Source organism: Cornus florida, unplaced genomic scaffold (genome assembly GCF_030987335.1).
Source record: "Cornus florida cultivar Cherokee Brave unplaced genomic scaffold, ASM3098733v1 CherokeeBrave_3.0.0_Hap2_Chr11, whole genome shotgun sequence".
Lineage (NCBI taxonomy): Eukaryota > Viridiplantae > Streptophyta > Magnoliopsida > Cornales > Cornaceae > Cornus > Cornus florida.
The window spans coordinates 130,849,916-130,867,593 of NW_026775581.1; the positions used below are offsets into that span (position 1 = coordinate 130,849,916).

Below are 17,678 nucleotides of genomic sequence, written 5' to 3' on the forward strand. Positions count from 1 at the left end.
CGTCGCTTGGGAACACACCGATATGAACTGGGTTTTGCTACTTGGAGCTCGCCAAAATTGAGTTTTGTTTCGCCGACACTAATAGCTCGCCGAAACTGGGTCAGTTCAGTTTTGTCGTTTGTCGCCGGAAAAGAACTGGGTTTCATTAAGCCTGTAATCCGAATTAAGTTTGGTTTCGCCCATTTTAATTGATTCCGCCGAGAGGGAGAGAGAAAGGGGAAAAAGAGGGTAGAGAGAGAGAGGGGAAGGTTCACAGAGAGGGGGGATGGGTAGTTTGGTTACAAAAATAATTAATATGAGATCAAAGGGTAGTATAGTCTTAAATTGATATTTGGGGTGCAAGTGAAATGCCAAATCACTAATTCATATATAAGTGAAATATAAAACCAAAATGTTCATATAGGTGTAATATGACCTAACCACAGGGGATCTAGGTGTAATTTACCCTAAAAAAAAAGATTATGTATAAATATATATATATATATATACACACACACACACTCACCTTATGAATGAACACCCATTACCACCTTGTTACGCAAATGCCCAAATTCATATTAGCTAGATTATGATCAAGCAAGGTAAGAAATACTGTAAGAACATCACATTGTTAAGTTTAATTTTCGGTGAACATCACCATCCTCCCTCCATTTTGATGTTTATGCAGAAAATCTTTGGTTGATTGATGTAGAGTCAGATTGCTTTAGGGGTCTCGTCTCTGTTTTTTCCAATTCATTGGTGAACTGATCTGCTTACACTCAATATTCACAAAGGACCAAACAATTGTGTATTATTATTATTATTTTATTATTTTTGTGTGGAGTATCAATATTGACGAAAGACACAGAAATAAGTAAAGTAAATAAAATGTACAATCCTATATTTGTATAATTTATTTGACCAACACTGAAAGGTATTGGCAATAATCACCATTTTGCAAGTGTTCATTTGCGTGTGTAGTTCAAAAGCAGGCAACTTGGGATCTGGAAACAGCTGCCTCAGGGCAACAGATTCGCCACCACTTGTCTGTAAGTTTAATTTCCATGCTTCTCCTTGGGAGGAAGTTCTACTTCAACGCGCTTGATTTCATCTTTCAATTCTTGCAAAAAGGATCGTCGAGATAGCTGTGAAGAACCAATTGGGCTGTTGTTGAAGAGAGTCAAAAGATGCTTCAAACAAGAGAGATACTCGGCCTTTGCTTCATGAGAATTGGACATTGGCCTCTCATTTCCAAACTGCAAACACCACACACACACACACAAAAAGAACAAGAAAAAGCAACTTCAGACATTAATGACTTGCAATCATACATAAATTTACATTTTTTATGACGAGCAGAAATCATTGTGTTGTGTCTAAAGGTAAGTAGAATAAACACCACATTCCAGAAAAAAAAAATGAGCTCGCATTAGTAATTTGTCCCATACAAGTCTAATTGTTGGATTGGATTTGCAATATAACTGATATTATCCTTGGAGAATCTTTTACTAGGTTATGAAAGAAATGTAGGAAAAATAGTAAAAAGAAAATTACCAGAAAATGAAATATTTCAAGGAAAGCATCACAGTACAATAAATGTCTGGATTGTGAATTGGAAACTTGCAGATAGGACTGCAAACGAGCCGCGGGCAGTTCGAGAATTACTCGGGCTCGGTTCGATTTGAGCTCGATTCGTGTTTGTTTGCTTAGTAAACGAACCGAGCTCAAACAGAATAATTGGGCTCGTTTATTAAATGAGTCAATCTCAAACACCTCCATGCTCTGCTCGTTAGTTTGTGAACATGTTCGTTAATAGGCTTGCTTAGGTACTCATTTTGAGCTCGTAAATATATATATATATTATACAATTATATAAAATATAATATGTGTTTAGCCCAGCATACCAAAGGTCCAATTAAGTGTTTAATAATCTCACACTTTTATTAGGCTCAATCCAAACCTCACTCCTTTCAAATACCCAATATCTCAAGACACTCTCAAGCCCATCATATCTATATATTTTTATCCCTAGTTCAATCACCATATTTAGCCCCTTTCCAACCAAACCCTTGCCGTCAATCACCATGTACATCTCTTACAGACGAAAGCCACCATCAAACCAAAGCTCTCAAATCTCACATCGTTGGCAACTGAAAAACAAGGATAGTTGGCGACCTTCTATTAACAATATCTGTTGGGATTTGTATGCCCTGGCATAACGAATTCCTATTTGGATTAAAGTGACTTATGTTCCTAACATATCTAAAATATTTATATTTTATACAATTGGTGAATTCAATGTATTATATTTCGATTCATTATGAAATTGATAGTGTCCACTTGATTACAAGAGATATTTATATGAATGTGATGGCGATCAATACATGAACATAAATAGTTCATAGTTGGTAATTATGGATGGACTCATTATTAACTAAGACTTGAACCGGATCCGCGTTAGGTTGAGATATATTGCGAGAGCTGTCATATGCAATTGCTCCCTATCACTTGGCATTCGACTCTTAAGCATAAAAGAAGTATAGACTCTTTTATTAATTAGTAATTACTTTAATTTGTTCGGCTGATTCTTCGGAATCCATAGACCGGCACTTTGGATAATTATGTAATTAATAGTTAGAGGGTTATATTTTCAATATTTGCATCATTGTTACTTGTATTTATTTTGTATTGATTATGATTGATCACAAAGTAAATTCGAAGGTCTTCGTGTGTTTTTAGACAAAATGATTTTCTATATATTTATTTATTTAAATTATTATTTTTGTCAAACAAATATTTTATTGTGATTAAGCCGTAAATAATCAAAGATACCAAAATAGATATATTAATTTAGTAGTCGGATTGATGGCTTTATTTATCCGGTAACTAATTATGCATAGAGGGGTCAAAATGCAACATTGACTTAGAGGTTATTTATTATTTAATTGGAGTTCAATTAATTTCTTTTAGTGGAGTAGAAATTAATTTATGAAATAATTGAATTGAGTCCATGGTATAATAGACCAAGTCAATTTTTAATTCATTGTTGCCAAGAAAATAATAAGCCCGAAGGATTCTCACTTATAGCCCAACTTGATATTGGAGGCCCATTAGATTTGAGATATCACGTGAATTTTAGAGATTGAGAAAAATATATTGTCTTCAATTATTATTTTTATGTTGCCTATATACATGGGGTCCATATATATTTTAGGTTGCGCCTTTGTGCAACAATTTTTAGAAGACAAGAAAATATTTCTCTCTAAGATTTTAGGGTTAGTGTTCTCATCTGATGGAGGCTCCCAAAAGCTAAGCTTTCCAAGGTCATTCATGGAGGCTTATAGGTGATTCTTAAAGGCAAGATCATTATCAACAAGATGGAGATCCAAGGAAAAGGCATCTAGCAAAGGGATCTACAATAAGTGAGAACATTCACTTTAGAGGAAAGATTTAAGGTTTACTCAAACCTTGATATAAGTTTTATATCTCTAATTGAATGAATCTTCATATTCTTCATGCATAAAACTTGTCCCTACACATGAATCAAGATCTTTATTTAAAAATCCCTCTAAAAGTTTTTAAAACTTCCGTTTCCCCAACACTATCAACACCGAACCACTGAAAGATTGGCTCTCTCTTATCTTCTCTTTTGATGGAGATCGATGTGAAGATGTGTCCATATGCATAACATATACAAAGATGGAAGTATTGTTGAGAGAAGATCAATGTGAAGTGCGGTGTTGATTTATAAGGTTTTTCTTGGTAGGCTTCTACGTATGTGTGTTTTTGTATGTGCGTTTCATCTGTGTGTGTGTGTGTGTGTGTATAAACGAATTTCGAGCTGAGCTCAAGTTTTTGGCGAATACTGAGCCGAGTTCAAACACTGAAGCCGAGCTCGAACAATCCTGCTGCAGATCGAGCCGAGCTCAAACAGCCCACTACTCGACTCGGCTCAATTACAGCCATATTTGCAGGTTTGCTAAGAAAATGGCAGTAATGGTCCAAGTAAGCACTCGTGCTGCAGATCAAGCCGAGCTCAAACAGCCCACTACTCGGCTCAGCTCAATTACAACCCTACTTGCAGGTTTGCTAAGAAAATGGCAGTAATGGTCCAAGTAAATTGTTTAATTAAAAGAAGAAAAGAAAAAAGGAATAAGAATCAATGTTATCATCTATAGAATTTTATTTTTAATATATAAGTTGTATTTTCGTGTCTTTATGAACATTCATATGTTCAACCAAACACAAAATAATTAAAAAAAAAAAAGCGTCACAATAAAAATGGCAGATTATGAAAGGTATTATCTGTAAAAAAATTATTTTTTAACATATAGCTTGTAATTTCTTGTCTTCATAAACATTCATATGTTTCCTCGGAGACCCACAAATTCCCCACCTCCCCCTTATGGACAAAAGTTTGTTCAAGACAAATTTCTTAAAGCTCACTTGCTAGCCCACAAAGGAATGGATAAGATTTTCTGCTGTTATGCGATTTCTAGCCCACGAATGCATTGTGCCTCAGATTTGGTTCTTTTAAATTATCATATGTTTTATATTTATTTTCAGATTGAATCCTAAAAATAAACAGAAAATTTTGTTTTAACAAAATATAAAATCTGAAGCTTCACTGGAGAATGTTTTCTTTGTAAACACAAATTGTTTGGGGGGGAAATTCGACAAGGAAGTGGGGTATAGGGCACAGATCGCTAATTGGGCGTCCCGTGCTTGGAAGGTTCTCCGGGTGTGGTGGTCTCGCCCTTGCTGGACTTCTCTGTTCCTCTTCCGGCTCCCCTCTCCGGCGGAGGCAACGCGAGTTTTAAAGGAGGGACGTCAGGACTAGGGGAAGGCCACCCTTCGTGTGGACGCTTGGAGCTTTAGGGTGGGATGCTCTGAAGTTTTGAAAGAGAAAGGGTTGAAGATGGTTACGTTGTACGGTCTCCCTCTCCACCTTTGGAGCCACTCTCTCTTTGTGACGGTCGGGGATTTGTGTGGAGGTTTTATATGGGTGGATGCTGACGAATCCCTTGATGCTAAAAGGGTTTGCCTCACTGTGTTTGTCGGCCGTGTTTGCCCGCCGTTTGTTTTCATCCACGACGACCATTTTTGCTATAAGGTGGCTGATTAGGAGGAGACACATTCTCAGTTTGTTCCGACGACGGATAGTTTGGAAGGCAATGATGGCTCACACCTGCTTAAGGAGGTGGAGTGGAAGCGATGGGAAGCCTTGGGCAAGAAAGGGATGGATGAGTTTCAAAGATGGAAGGCGTGGAGGGATGAGATGTGGGATCGCAACACAGCGTGTTTTAGGCAGATTTTTACTTAGCGGAGGAAGGAAAGCTTTTCTTCCTCGACAGTGTGTGGTCGGTATTCAGGTCACCGGGATTTGCAGAGGGGGGGAAGAGTTTGCTCCAGCCGGCAGACGTTTTTGCAGAGATGGGAACGGAGTTCTCATCGTGACGGGTTTCACGCGCGCTCCCAGCGCGTGGGTGGGGGAGTAAAAGGGACTTTACACATGGTTGGCAGAAAGTGAATGCCTATTCAAGATGGGGTACAGCTGTTCCCAATTTGAGTTCAAATTCCTGGGCTTGGAAGGTTAAGAAGGATCCGAGTGTTGTTGGGCCTGTTATTGTGCCCGTAAATAGGGCCATGGTGGCGCGTTTTAATTCTTCTTCCTCTTGTGGGCCGGCCTCTGGGCTTATGACTTATGACTTGCTTGACCCATCAAAGTGTGGGCATGAAAGAAGTGAGACGGACCAGTTGTTGGAGGCTGGGTGCTCTGATGGGATCTCGGATGGTTTGGGCTGCGGGGATAGGCCTAGGTCAGGACCCAGTCTTTTTACTTTGAGCCATTATGTTCTGGACCTGCTGTGGGAAATCAGTTTGGGCCTCTGTCCGTAGACGGCCCTTCTTCTTAGCTGTTTGGCTCGCCCTCTCACATACCTGGATGGCGAGCAAGGATGCCATCGCAGGGCCATCGTCTGAGAGCTAAGAAAAAGTTGCTCCTTCCTGCCTTCCGAAGAAGATGGACACGCAAGGAGAAGCAAAAATGGGTTCCCAAAGCGTTATCCGACTCGATTCCGGGTAAAGTTCTCTCTCTGAAAGGGTCCTCTCCTCCTGTGCTTTCTTCTGCTTCTCCTTCTTCTGAGTTTTTGAAGAAGTGTGCGGGAGTGGTGAAGGGGTTGATGTCCTCTGTTACTAGGAATCTCTCCCCAGTGTTTGAGAATGATTTGGAGATTGGGTTGAAGGAGACGCATGGTGGATGTCAGGTTGATGGTTTGGGGTCCTCTCGGTCTATTGATCGGAAGGGTGAGAGGGTCACTGTTTGTGTGGGGCAGGATGTGCGGATTAGTCTTGATGATTCTTCTACTTCTGTTTTGTTGAATGAATTACGGGCTCATTTGGCCTCAAAACGCTTTCAGAGTGAGCCAAGAGGTTCTTTATCTGATGAGGAGTTTGGGACTCCGTTGGACTGTTGCTCACCTTCCTCTGTCATTGGGGATGGGGAGGGTTTTTCGGGGTCCTCTTTCAATGGGGGGCCGGGGTTGATTCAGTGGAATGGAGGAGATTCTGATTTTGATTTTGCTGTTCCTTTGGCTGTTGTGAGGCCGGAAGGGGAGTTTGAGGATAGGGCTAGTTCTTCTGAAGGTGTGGATGATGTGGAGGATGATTATGAGAGGAGAAAGGGAGTCGAGGTGGGGTCTCTTTTGGGTGTTTCTTTTGAGGGCAGGATGGAGGAGGCGACAAATATGTTCCTTGATGTTCTTAATTCTCAGCAGATTGAAAGGTTGGGAAGCAAGGGTTGTGGAGGTTGTGTTCAGGTTGGGGTAAATGGAAGGGGGGTGCAGAGTCCCACGGCTTATGTCACGTATGAAAGGAGGAGCAGGGGGTCCAAGGAGAGGGACAGTGGGAGGAAGAGAGAGACTGCAAACTCATTTGTTTCCCTATCAAGCTTCGAATTCTTTCATGGAATCTCCGGGGTCTCAACAACTCGGTTAGGAGAAAAGTTGTGAAGTTGGCTATTCGCAAAAGTGGTGGGCATGTTGTGTGTTTGCAGGAAACCAAGATTGCATCGATGACGGGCTCAATTGTTAGAAGTTTTAAGAGGGGGGGGGGGGGGGGGGAAGATTTGTGGAGTGGATTGCGTTGGATGCGATTGGAACCTCAGGTGATATTCTTATATTATGTGGGAAAACCGATGGGTTTCTTTGGTTGAGTCTCAGGTTGGGGTTTTCTCTGCTTCATGTGTTCTTTCCTTGGTGGAAGATGGATTTCCTTGGGTTTTTTCTGGTGTCTATGGTCCTACAGAGGATAATATGAGCCATCTGCTTTGGGGTGAGCTGGGAGAGGTTCAAAGGAGATGGTCTTTGCCTTGGTGTATTGGAGAGGATTTCAATGTTGTTCGGTCTCCTTTTGAGAAATCGATAGGGGGTAGGTGGACGACAGACATGGAGTCTTTTTCAGAGTTCATTGATGCCTATGGTTTGTTTGACTTGCCTTTGGTGGGTGGTCCTTTCACTTAGTCTAGTGGCTGCTCTCCTCCTACTCTTTTTCGACTTAACAAATTCCTTGTTTCGAGTGATTGGGAGGAAAAGTTTTCTGATGTTGTCCAGGCCACTTTGGCTCGCCCTGTTTCTGATCATGTTCCATTGATGTTGGATTGTGGTGGGATGCGTAGTCGAAGTTCCCCTTTCAGATTTGAGAATATGTGGCTTCGGGTGAAGGGTTTTCTGGAGAGAGTTCAATCCTGGTAGGAGGGGTATGGACTGGTTGGCACCCCACGTCATTCTCTTACAGGTAAGTTGCACCTCTTGAAGAATGATTTAAAAGTTTGGAACAAATAGTCTTCGGTAATCTAATTTGGAGGAAGAATCGGGTCCTTTCTAAATTGTTGAGATTGATCGAATGGAGAGCGAAGGCAACTTGACGGATTCCTCGAGAGATAAGAAGGTGGAGTGTCAAGCGGAGTTCGTTGAAATTGCTGTCATGGAGGAGATCTTGTGGAGGCAAAAGTCTAGAGCTCTGTGGCTCAAGGAGGGCGATAATAACACGAAGTTTTTTCATAGGCTTGCCAATGCTCATAGAAGGGGCAATCACATTGGGAGGATCCGGGTGGATGGGGAAGTGTTGTGTAAGGATGAGGATATTTGCAAGGGTATTGCTGACTTCTATTCGATATTGTTTACAGAATCTGCTGGATGGAGACCCTTGCTTGCAGGGCTTCATTTAATGCTATCTCGAGTGAGGAGTGCTCTATCCTGGAAGAGCCCTTTTCTGAAGAAGAAGTCTTGATTGCTTTGAGGAGTTGTAACGGGGATAAAGCCCCAGGTCTAGATGGTTTTTCCATGAGATTCATTTTGGAGTGTTGGGAGGTGGTTCGAAAAGAGGTGATGGGCACTTTTCATGCTTTCCATATTGGGGGCTCTTTTGAGAAGAGCTTGAACGCCACTTTCATTGCTCTCATTCCAAAAAAGGGAGGGGCGCTGGATATTAGAGATTTTCTCCCTATTAGTTTAGTGGGGTGTATTTACAATTTGATTGCGAAAGTCCTGGCTTCTAGGTTGAGGAAGGTTTTGGTCGACGTGATTTCTGACTCCAAGAATGCTTTTGTGGGAGGTCGTCAGATTCTGGATTCAGTTCTCATTGCTAGTGAGTGTGTGGATTCCAGATTGAGCAGTAGGGTTCCGGGTGTGTTGTGCAAGTTAGACATTGAGAAGGCGTACGACCATGTTAGCTGGAACTTCCTCCTCTACTTGATGGAGAGGATGGGGTTTGGTGTGCGGTGGAGGAGATGGATTCTCTTTTGTATTTCTAGTGCTCGCTTCTCGGTCCTTGTGAATGGAGCTCCAACGGAATTCTTCTCTAGTTCGAGGGGATTAAGACAAGGGGATCCACTGTCTCCTTTCTTGTTCCTGTTGGTGATGGAGGCTCTAAGTAGATTGATGAAGAGGGCTATTAAGTTGGGTTTTTTGAGAGGTTTCAGAATGGGGAGGGATGCTGCTAGTCAGTTGGAGATCTCCCATTTGATGTTTGTTGATGATACTTTAGTGCTTTGTGATGCGAATGCGTCACAGCTAAGGTATTTGAAATGTGTTTTGATTTGGTTCCAAGTTGTCTCTGGCCTTAAGGTGAATGTTGGTAAGAATGTGCCGGTGCCGGTTGGGGAGGTCCCAGAGATTAAGATGTTTGCTTAGATTCTTGGATGTCACACTGGCTCTTCTCCTATCTCTTATTTAGGTTTGCTTCTGGGTGTTCCTTCGAGGTGTGTTGGGAGCTGGGATCCGGTTGTGGATAGATTTGAGAAGAGGCTGGCGGGTTGGAAGAAGCAATACCTTTCCCGGGGGGGTGGGGGAGTCACTTTGATTAAGAGCACCCTTTCATGCCTTCCCACTTGTTTCATCTCTCTTTCAGATTCTTGTTTCTGTGGCTGAAAGAATTGAGAGGTTGCAGCGTAATTTTCTCTTTGGGGTGGGGGGGGGGGAGGAGTTCAAGTTTCATTTGGTTCAATGGGAGCAGGTTTGTAGTCCAGTCCGGAGTGGAGGTTTAGGGATTAGGAGGTTGGTACCCTTCAATAAAGCCCTTCTTGGAAAATGGTTATGGAGGTTTGGGGTGGAAAGGCATTGGTTGTGGAGGAGGATTGTTGCGAGTAGATTTGGGGAGAGTTGCGGTGGGTGGAGCTCTCTGGAGATGAGTGGTCCCAGGGGGGTCGGGGTCGGGGTCTGGAGGATCATTCGGAAAGGTTGGGATGAGTTTTCCAAACATGTTCGTTTCGGATCAGGGATGGTAGGAGGATTAGGTTTTGGGAGGATCATTGGTGTGGGGAGCTTCCTCTTGCTCTTGCTTTCCCACGGCTTTACAGGATTGCTTCTGATAGGCAGGCCATGGTGATTAACTGCTATCATCTTGATAATGGGAGATTGTCTTGGGATGTTCAGTTCAGGAGGCACTTTCAGGACTGGGAGATTGAGGAGGTCACTCGTTTTTTGGAGTTGTTGTACCGTCAGGTGATTGTGGTTGGGGATTCTAATTGTTGTTGTACTCGTTGTTGTATCGTCAGGTTCGGTCTTTCTTTAGGTGTCTCACGGCTGGGTCTGGAGGCCATTTCCCTTGAAAGTCTGTTTAGCGCTCCAAGGCTCCTCTCAAGGTGGCGTTCTTTGCCTGGACTTCTGCCTTGGGTAGGATTTTAACCCAAGATAATTTGAGAAAGAGGAATCAGGTGGTGGTTAATCGCTGTTACTTGTGCTTGCGGGATGAAGAGACAGTGGATCACCTTCTTTTGCATTGCAGTATGGCTATGGATTGTTGGGATTTGATGCTTGGGTTATTTGGGAATCCCTGGGTAATGCCTCAATCTTTTAGAGGGTTGATTGAGGCTTGGAGAGGTTTTTCAGTTGGGGCTCTTGTTCGGGATGCTTGGAGGGTTACGCCTCTTTGTGTTTGGTGGTGCATTTGGCTTGACGGAAATCGGAGATATTTTGATGGAAAGGAGAAGCCTATTTTTATGCTTAAGTTCTTTATTATTTCCACTCTCTTTTGTTGGGTTTCAGGGAGAGAGTATAGATCTATAGAGGAGATTGTTGTTTTTTTTGCCTCTTTGAAGGTTTGAGGCGTTTTTTGGCCTTGTGTTTTTCTTTGGAATTTGCTCCCCTTTTGAGCCCTCTTTTATAAAATTTTACTTATCAAAAAAATATATATATTTAACTGCTAATAAAAATGAAGTTAAAAATAAATTTTAACTTGCTGACTGAAAATGTGCCATATAATACATGTTTAGTATAACTGCCAAGCAAAATAAATTTAGAAATGAAGCAAAAAGTAGACATGAAAGAAGGGCATACTAGATAAATGGGGAGAATGAAAGAAAGCAGTGGAAAAAAAAAACATTTGGATTACTTTTCAGAAATTGGAAAGTGATTTAATCAAAGACATGCAAAATAAAATAAAATAATAAATATCACCAACTTCTCGGATTCTAAAATTCGAGAACGAAAAACCGCGGAATGTAAGTGCATATCATTAATGTTTTTCTTTTCTACTTCCACCCCCCTCCCTTTCTTTTTTCCTTTTTTTTAACGCCTTACCAAACCAAAATTATTATAAAAATAAAAGAACACAAAATAGCACCAAACAAGTAATAAAATGTAAATAAGCAAACATGAAAATTTCCACAACTGCAAAAGACCGTGACTTAACTAGCCAGTATCATCCATAGTTTCGTGGAAATTTCAACAGAACACGGAATAAAAACTAAAGACAGGTGATGAAGTGTCAAAAATCAAATTGCATGTACCTCTTTGAAAGCAGAAATGCATTGATGAAAAGCATTTTCGGCCTCGGGACCACTTGGATGATCCTTCTGGTTTACAAAAGAAGGATTAAAAAATTTAGCTAATTGCAAACTTATGAGTATTTTCACATGATACACAAGGATTCTTTTTATCGATGAAAACAATGATAATAAAAACTATACATTAAAAAATATATATATCATCCAAAAGTAAACAGGCCAGAAAACAGGATCTTAGTTGGAAAATGTAATAGCTAAATTGAGGTCACAATGTGTCTCAATTTGGTGCTTAAAGGATGTAACTGCCCGTGGCTACACACTTGTGAATTGAGACAATGGAAAGGGAAGAAACTCAGTTAAATCCAGATGTGATCTGAGGAAGCAGGTCATGATGTTCTCTAAATTTTTAATATTCATTTTGGTGATGACGAAATGTAAGTTTCATTCAAAGGATCAATTTTCAAAACATATTCAAGCATTACAACCCATAAAAGTTGGAAAAATCTAAATTTCAAATGGTGCACAGAGCCCATAAATTTGAGCTCAAAAATTCTCTCAAATAGTAAGTGGAGATTACTTTAGAAAGACTAAAGCTTTTCAACATAAGTGAGAATGTTGACACTGGTATAACCATCATTTGCAATCCCCTCCCCCCCCCCCCCCCCCCCCGGCGGCCCCACGGTCTTGAAATTTTTTCCCAACCTCTCACAGAACCTGATACGCTAATTTCTACTATAAAATCAAATAAATATGGACTTTTAATGCATTTTAACGATTATTTTGAATTTTTAAAGGTGTTTTAGTATAAGTAATGGCTTATTTATGAAGTTTGAAATCATTGGCGTAAAGGCCTAATGATTCAGACATGTTACTAAATTACTTAGCAAAAAAAGGATCATTTCTTTCCTCATAAAAAAAAAATAATATACAAATATATACACATATATGAAACCTGTTCTCAAACACTATAAGCAGCTCTAGTTAAGTTTTTCTGAACCCAGCTCATGTCCCTAGAAAGTACTATATAATCACTTTGGTATTGGTTACCTTCCAAAAAAAAGATTTCGACCTTAGGGTTGTAGCATCTTGCTAAAACCAACAGCCAGCCCTCTCTCTCTTATCTCTCTAGAACCAGCTTCAAAACAGATCCCAGCGACATGCTTGACGCCATCCAATGTCGTCCCACAGCCCTCATCTCTCTCTCTCTTGTGCAGGGTTATCCAAGACTAGATCCTGTTAAATTTGATGTTTTGAATCTCAACTTTAAATTGGGTATGAGTTTTAGAGAGAGAGTGTGCTGCTAGAGTGAGAAAAGAGGTAAGAAAATGGCCAAAAAATCTTTTAAAGTTCACCGCTGACTCGGGTGAGTGACCACCAATTCCACTGATTCTTGGCGATTCCGGGCTGATTCAAGCCGAATCACAAGCAATTTAGCATTCTCCCTGATAAATCAGCCTACCTGGAATTCAGTAGGGACTGATTCCGTTATGACTTGGTAGAGTCGTGCTGACTCAGCAGAGTAGGCGAACCATGGGTATAACATCTAAAACAAAAGACCGAAGAAATCTACACATAAGATACAGAAAGGGGCCAGCAATAGCTGTAAACAATAATAATAAAAGTAGGCTATTACTCAATGTAACCCTTGTTGCTGGAGGGTGCCGCAAGAAGTTGACTGAAGGTAGGTATTATTTAAACAAAGTAGTGATTCTTAAACTTTTCTCACACTTCTTAGCCAAGTTCTTACCATTGCACTAAGTAATGTCTAAATAACAAATAACCATGCACTCTAAAAAATAAAATAAAACACTTGAGAACTCTACGCAAAGTTGTTTAACAAGTGCAGAAGGTGAAAGGAAAAAGGTGGAATAGAAAATTCCATGATGACTGATTTGATTAAAAAGAAGCATTAGATAAGATTATAAGCCAATATAACTGACCCATGATTCCTGTAACTCTTGCTTCTTGATCTCCAACAACCCAAGTGTTTTAAGTGATTGCAACTGCAGGGACATGCAAGAAAAACCATTTCATATTGGAAAATATCTCATTAACATATATAACAATTTCATACATCAGAAACATACTAGAAACCCAATATCATGAACTTAGCTTTTTATATTATCTTCTTTCTCTGAGATGCACAAGATGGTTTCCTTAGCTTCTCTTTTAAGTTTCAACAAAATAAAAAGATATTTTACTAGCTACCAACCTGAGACATTTTAATAAAAAACAATGATAACCTACAAATGTTTAATCCATATGTAACAACTTTTGACCTTATTTCTCTGATATTGGTGTATATTGATTATTGACATATATATTGCCAATACTGAAGCTCTATGGACCCAGCGAGGTCGTCCTTAGCAACTTTTTAAATTATTTGTTTTTATTCTTTTTTTTTTTTTTTTAATAGAGGTGTTGGCACTACTCATCACACCAGTAAGGCCTCCGAATTCTGTATTCCCGCCTATCATTGGTAAAATCAAGTTCGCAGTAGACAAGAGAACAATTTAAAGCCAGCAAAAACTTCACCAAATCAAGTTTTCTCCAAGTAAATTGTGCAGAACTTGCTAGCTGAAGAAGATAATAAATAAGACTTAAAACACGTACCATTCAACAAATCTGCACATGGAATGGTGTTTAAAACTCACAACTGCCATATGGTATAACAAGAAAATGTAAAACATTATGCCAGATCCATGGACTTAAATCTTAAGTTCTTAACTGAAACAGATTATTGAGCATTATATAACCATAAAAAGCTATTGCAAAACCCTATGTCAGATCCATGGACTTAAATCTTAACTACACAACTGATAATTGAACATTATGTAACCATATAAAGCTAAGTCTTTACCAGTAAAGGCCATTCAGTATTCCAAATATTTCTATAGTTTTGGATCAGTATAGATGTTAATGATCCATGACAGCCAATGTGCTACAATTGAAAACGTGAATTCCTAAATCATCCTTAAAGACATAAACATACCCAATTTTCACTTTCTTGTACACTCAATTTCGCTCACATTTTTCTCCTACACCAAGTTTACAAGTTTTTTAACTATAAAACAAGGATATCAGTAATTACTACAAGGCTCTGGAGTTTAAAAATTACATTTCTTGTCAAGGCAAGACACCATCATAACATATAATGTAAATCAGGGGACGGAGCCAGGAATTTAATTCATGAGGGAACAATGATCATGAGGTTTTTTTAAAAAAAATTTAAACTAACAGTGCAGCAAAACAGCAAGCCAAAAAATAAAATTTCACTAATCAAGATTCAAAAACTAAAAATGTAATTATTCAAAAATATATAAAGCAAAAGAAGTTCAAAAAAATAAACATTAAGTTCATAAAATTGAAGTGAAATTTCTGAAACAAGAGGAAAAAAAATAACAGAAAAAAAAATAAAAGAAAGAAAAATGAAAACTTTGAAGAGGAAAATTAGGGTTTTATTGAAGAAAGTGAATGCAAATTTTATTGAAGTGATCAAAGAAACTTGAAAAGGCAAAAAAGTAAAACAGAAAAGAAAGAAACAATTAGAGAGATTTTTAGAAATGGAGAATTTTATAGGGACATTTTGTAAAATTTTAAAAAATTACATATACTAAAGTAAATAAATAATTAAATACTCCATAAATATGTACATATATATATATTAGGTCCAAGAAACAACTTTAGAAATAGAGAGTTTTAGGGTGGCATTCTCTAAAAGAATTAAACAATTACACATACTAAAGCAAAAATGTGTATGAATATTGAGGAGCCACCTTGGGACCAAGGTGGCCCCATCCATGATGTAATTTATGCTTTGTGCTTGAATGACATTTGTGATTTCATTTATAACTCTGATAATATTAATTTAGTTAATCTTAAAAAGCAGGATTCTGCAGATGGCATGTAAGACGAATCTCTTAATCACAGAGTTTTGGACGTGTATTAATGTATAGTAAATAGCATGATTTGAAACACGAATTAGTCACAACTATAAATAAAACTATTGTCCAATTGTTTTTGACTTTGGCTGAAAAAATTTTAAATCCTTAATAACACGTAAGTATTACTAATTGGAATCAACTGCACAAAACAGTTGCTCATAGACTCCAACAACATTTCCAGGAGATTTGCATAGCGGCAAATGATGCAGGATCCCTTTAGTGTTCAGCCCTATAAAGGGTTAATCATTCGGTTTAGCTGGAACTAGCTTGTGGATGATAGGATTGCGGAGGGTAAGGATTTTGAAAACATCATCTACGAGCAAAAATCATTATAGAAAGCCAGACAACCATACCTAGGGTTTCCCAAGTATTACCTTACGATGAGCGCAATTACATCACCAAGCAAGAGCTTAAAAGCTGTAAATTCTCTACTAAATTCTCATTAACCATATGAAAATAAAAAATAAAAAATAAAAACAGAATTGCAATCTTTATATAGCCTTTGTAAACCTAGAAGAGAATTAATCCTAGCCCTTGGAATAATGTAAACTCAGACATTGATAAAGAAAATATAAAAGACAAAAGCAAAAAGTTTAGACAGTGCCGTTCGCAGTGACATCTAATTTTCTCCTAATTTTGGCAATAGAAACTCCAGCAAATCGGACCCAACAAAAATAGGACTTAAATAAAGCAAATAAATATTTTAGATTTGAACACAACTAAGTTTCTAGAATTTCTCAAACGGGTGTAGAACTTCCAGGTGGACCCAGACCATCTTGATGGTGACAAACTCATACATAGAATAAGGCCCCTGGAGACTTTGCGGCTATCAGCCAAGAAAGGCCTTGATGTAGTCTAAACATGAGGATACCATACATAAGAACAAAATTGTCTTACTAAAACAAGAATATCCATTCAACTAAACAACAGATTGTTCACAAATGAAGGGAAACTGACCAGTATCACAAATGCTGCATGGTTATTTTTCCCAGATTCTCCAGGTACTGCATTATATTTATGGCTGCCCTTCTGCTTCATGAATTTATCCAAAACCTGCTCAGCGATTCTATCATGGACAAAGAACCGCATAATACTAATCTATAAGACTTTACACATAAAGATGTTGAGCAGATAAAGCATCTCAAAATTAAATTAAGAAGTCCAATTTTTCAAAACGATCCGTATAAACCTCAAAATAAAGTATGCTGCTATTAGCTACCAGATCAAAAATAAGGCACAATTGAAGAAGAATTAGGGAAGAATATAATATTCTCCAAGGAAGTGGCAGGTGGAAAGAATAAGCACACAACAAATATCAATCAGTTCATCAAAAAACTAGAGTGTTCTTTTGAGTTAAACACCTTTCAAGGCTAAAAGGCATAATGGTTCAACCTTAAGAATGTAAGACTAAATAATGCACCATGGCTACTAGTACCAAACTGTAAGACAATTCAACCAATATGAAATTGGCTTTCGGTAGTTTGCTCACTCTAAAAAAAAATACTTAAATCTAAACATAGAGTGACTCTATTATCAATCCGTCAATATGAAATAAACATAATATTGTAGTGGAGACATATATGAAATTGTTAAAATCACTAAGGATATGCCTCATGATTTTTAATTTTAAATATAAAAAAAATTGTTTGTATCTCAAAGATAAAATATAACCAGGAAAACACCTCGAAACAAAAGCATCGAGATTGGGATTGTTTCAACGATAGTGGTTAATTGATTGGTTGAAACAAAGTTCTCTAATCAAATATGTCCGACGTCATTTTTTTCAACAGAGAAATGTAGGTTTGCCAAATTGCAAGGAAAATATTACGTTCAAATAAATATTAATTCATTGGGAAGAATTATATGATAAACGAAAATTTATATTATAGCTTTCATCCTATCATCTACAGCCAGAAAAAAGAAGACTTTGAAATAAAGTGCAGTTACATAGTTATACCATACAAAGGAACACTCCACCAAATGAGCAACTATAAAAGAGAATGAAATGAAAGACATACTAAATGGCACAAATTATTTGCATTTCATATCAACAGTCAGAAGTTGTTTAGATATATATATATATATATATATATATATATATATATATATATATATATAATGTCTAACACTATAAGACAGAAACATGTGACAAAACAACACAAACCTTTTTGATCTGCCTAAAAGATCTTTTGCCTTTTCAAGCTCAGCAATTGCTTCAGAAACATTTGTCTTCCTTAGTTTGTCCGAATTGTGAATTTTCACCCTAGCTATGTGAAGAATGTTAGCAGCAATCTGCCATTGGACAAAAATAGAAGGCATAACTCAGATGTATGCTATTTTTATTTATTTTTTTTATTTTTTGATAAGAACTCAGATGTATGCTATTTGTTTCATTTTCTAAGTAAAACTACATAATCAAGGTTTTTCCATTTTTCTCCAACAAATTCAATCCTGAATTAAACAATATGCAC

General features: G+C 38.3%; 1 protein-coding gene across 1 annotated transcript in view; it reads right to left on the bottom strand.

The window, feature by feature from the left end:
• Nucleotides 1-764: 764 nt before the first annotated feature.
• The window catches only part of LOC132282943 (uncharacterized), a 44,387-nt gene continuing 27,473 nt past the window's right edge, over nucleotides 765-17,678 (bottom strand). The window contains exons 14-18 of the mRNA XM_059784787.1: nucleotides 17,372-17,499; nucleotides 16,165-16,273; nucleotides 13,204-13,266; nucleotides 11,267-11,332; nucleotides 765-1,235 (exon numbers count right to left, since the gene is read on the bottom strand). Of these exons, the coding sequence (XP_059640770.1) occupies nucleotides 1,035-1,235; nucleotides 11,267-11,332; nucleotides 13,204-13,266; nucleotides 16,165-16,273; nucleotides 17,372-17,499 (567 nt within the window). The 3' untranslated portion in view covers nucleotides 765-1,034. The remainder of the gene's footprint in view (nucleotides 1,236-11,266; nucleotides 11,333-13,203; nucleotides 13,267-16,164; nucleotides 16,274-17,371; nucleotides 17,500-17,678) is intronic.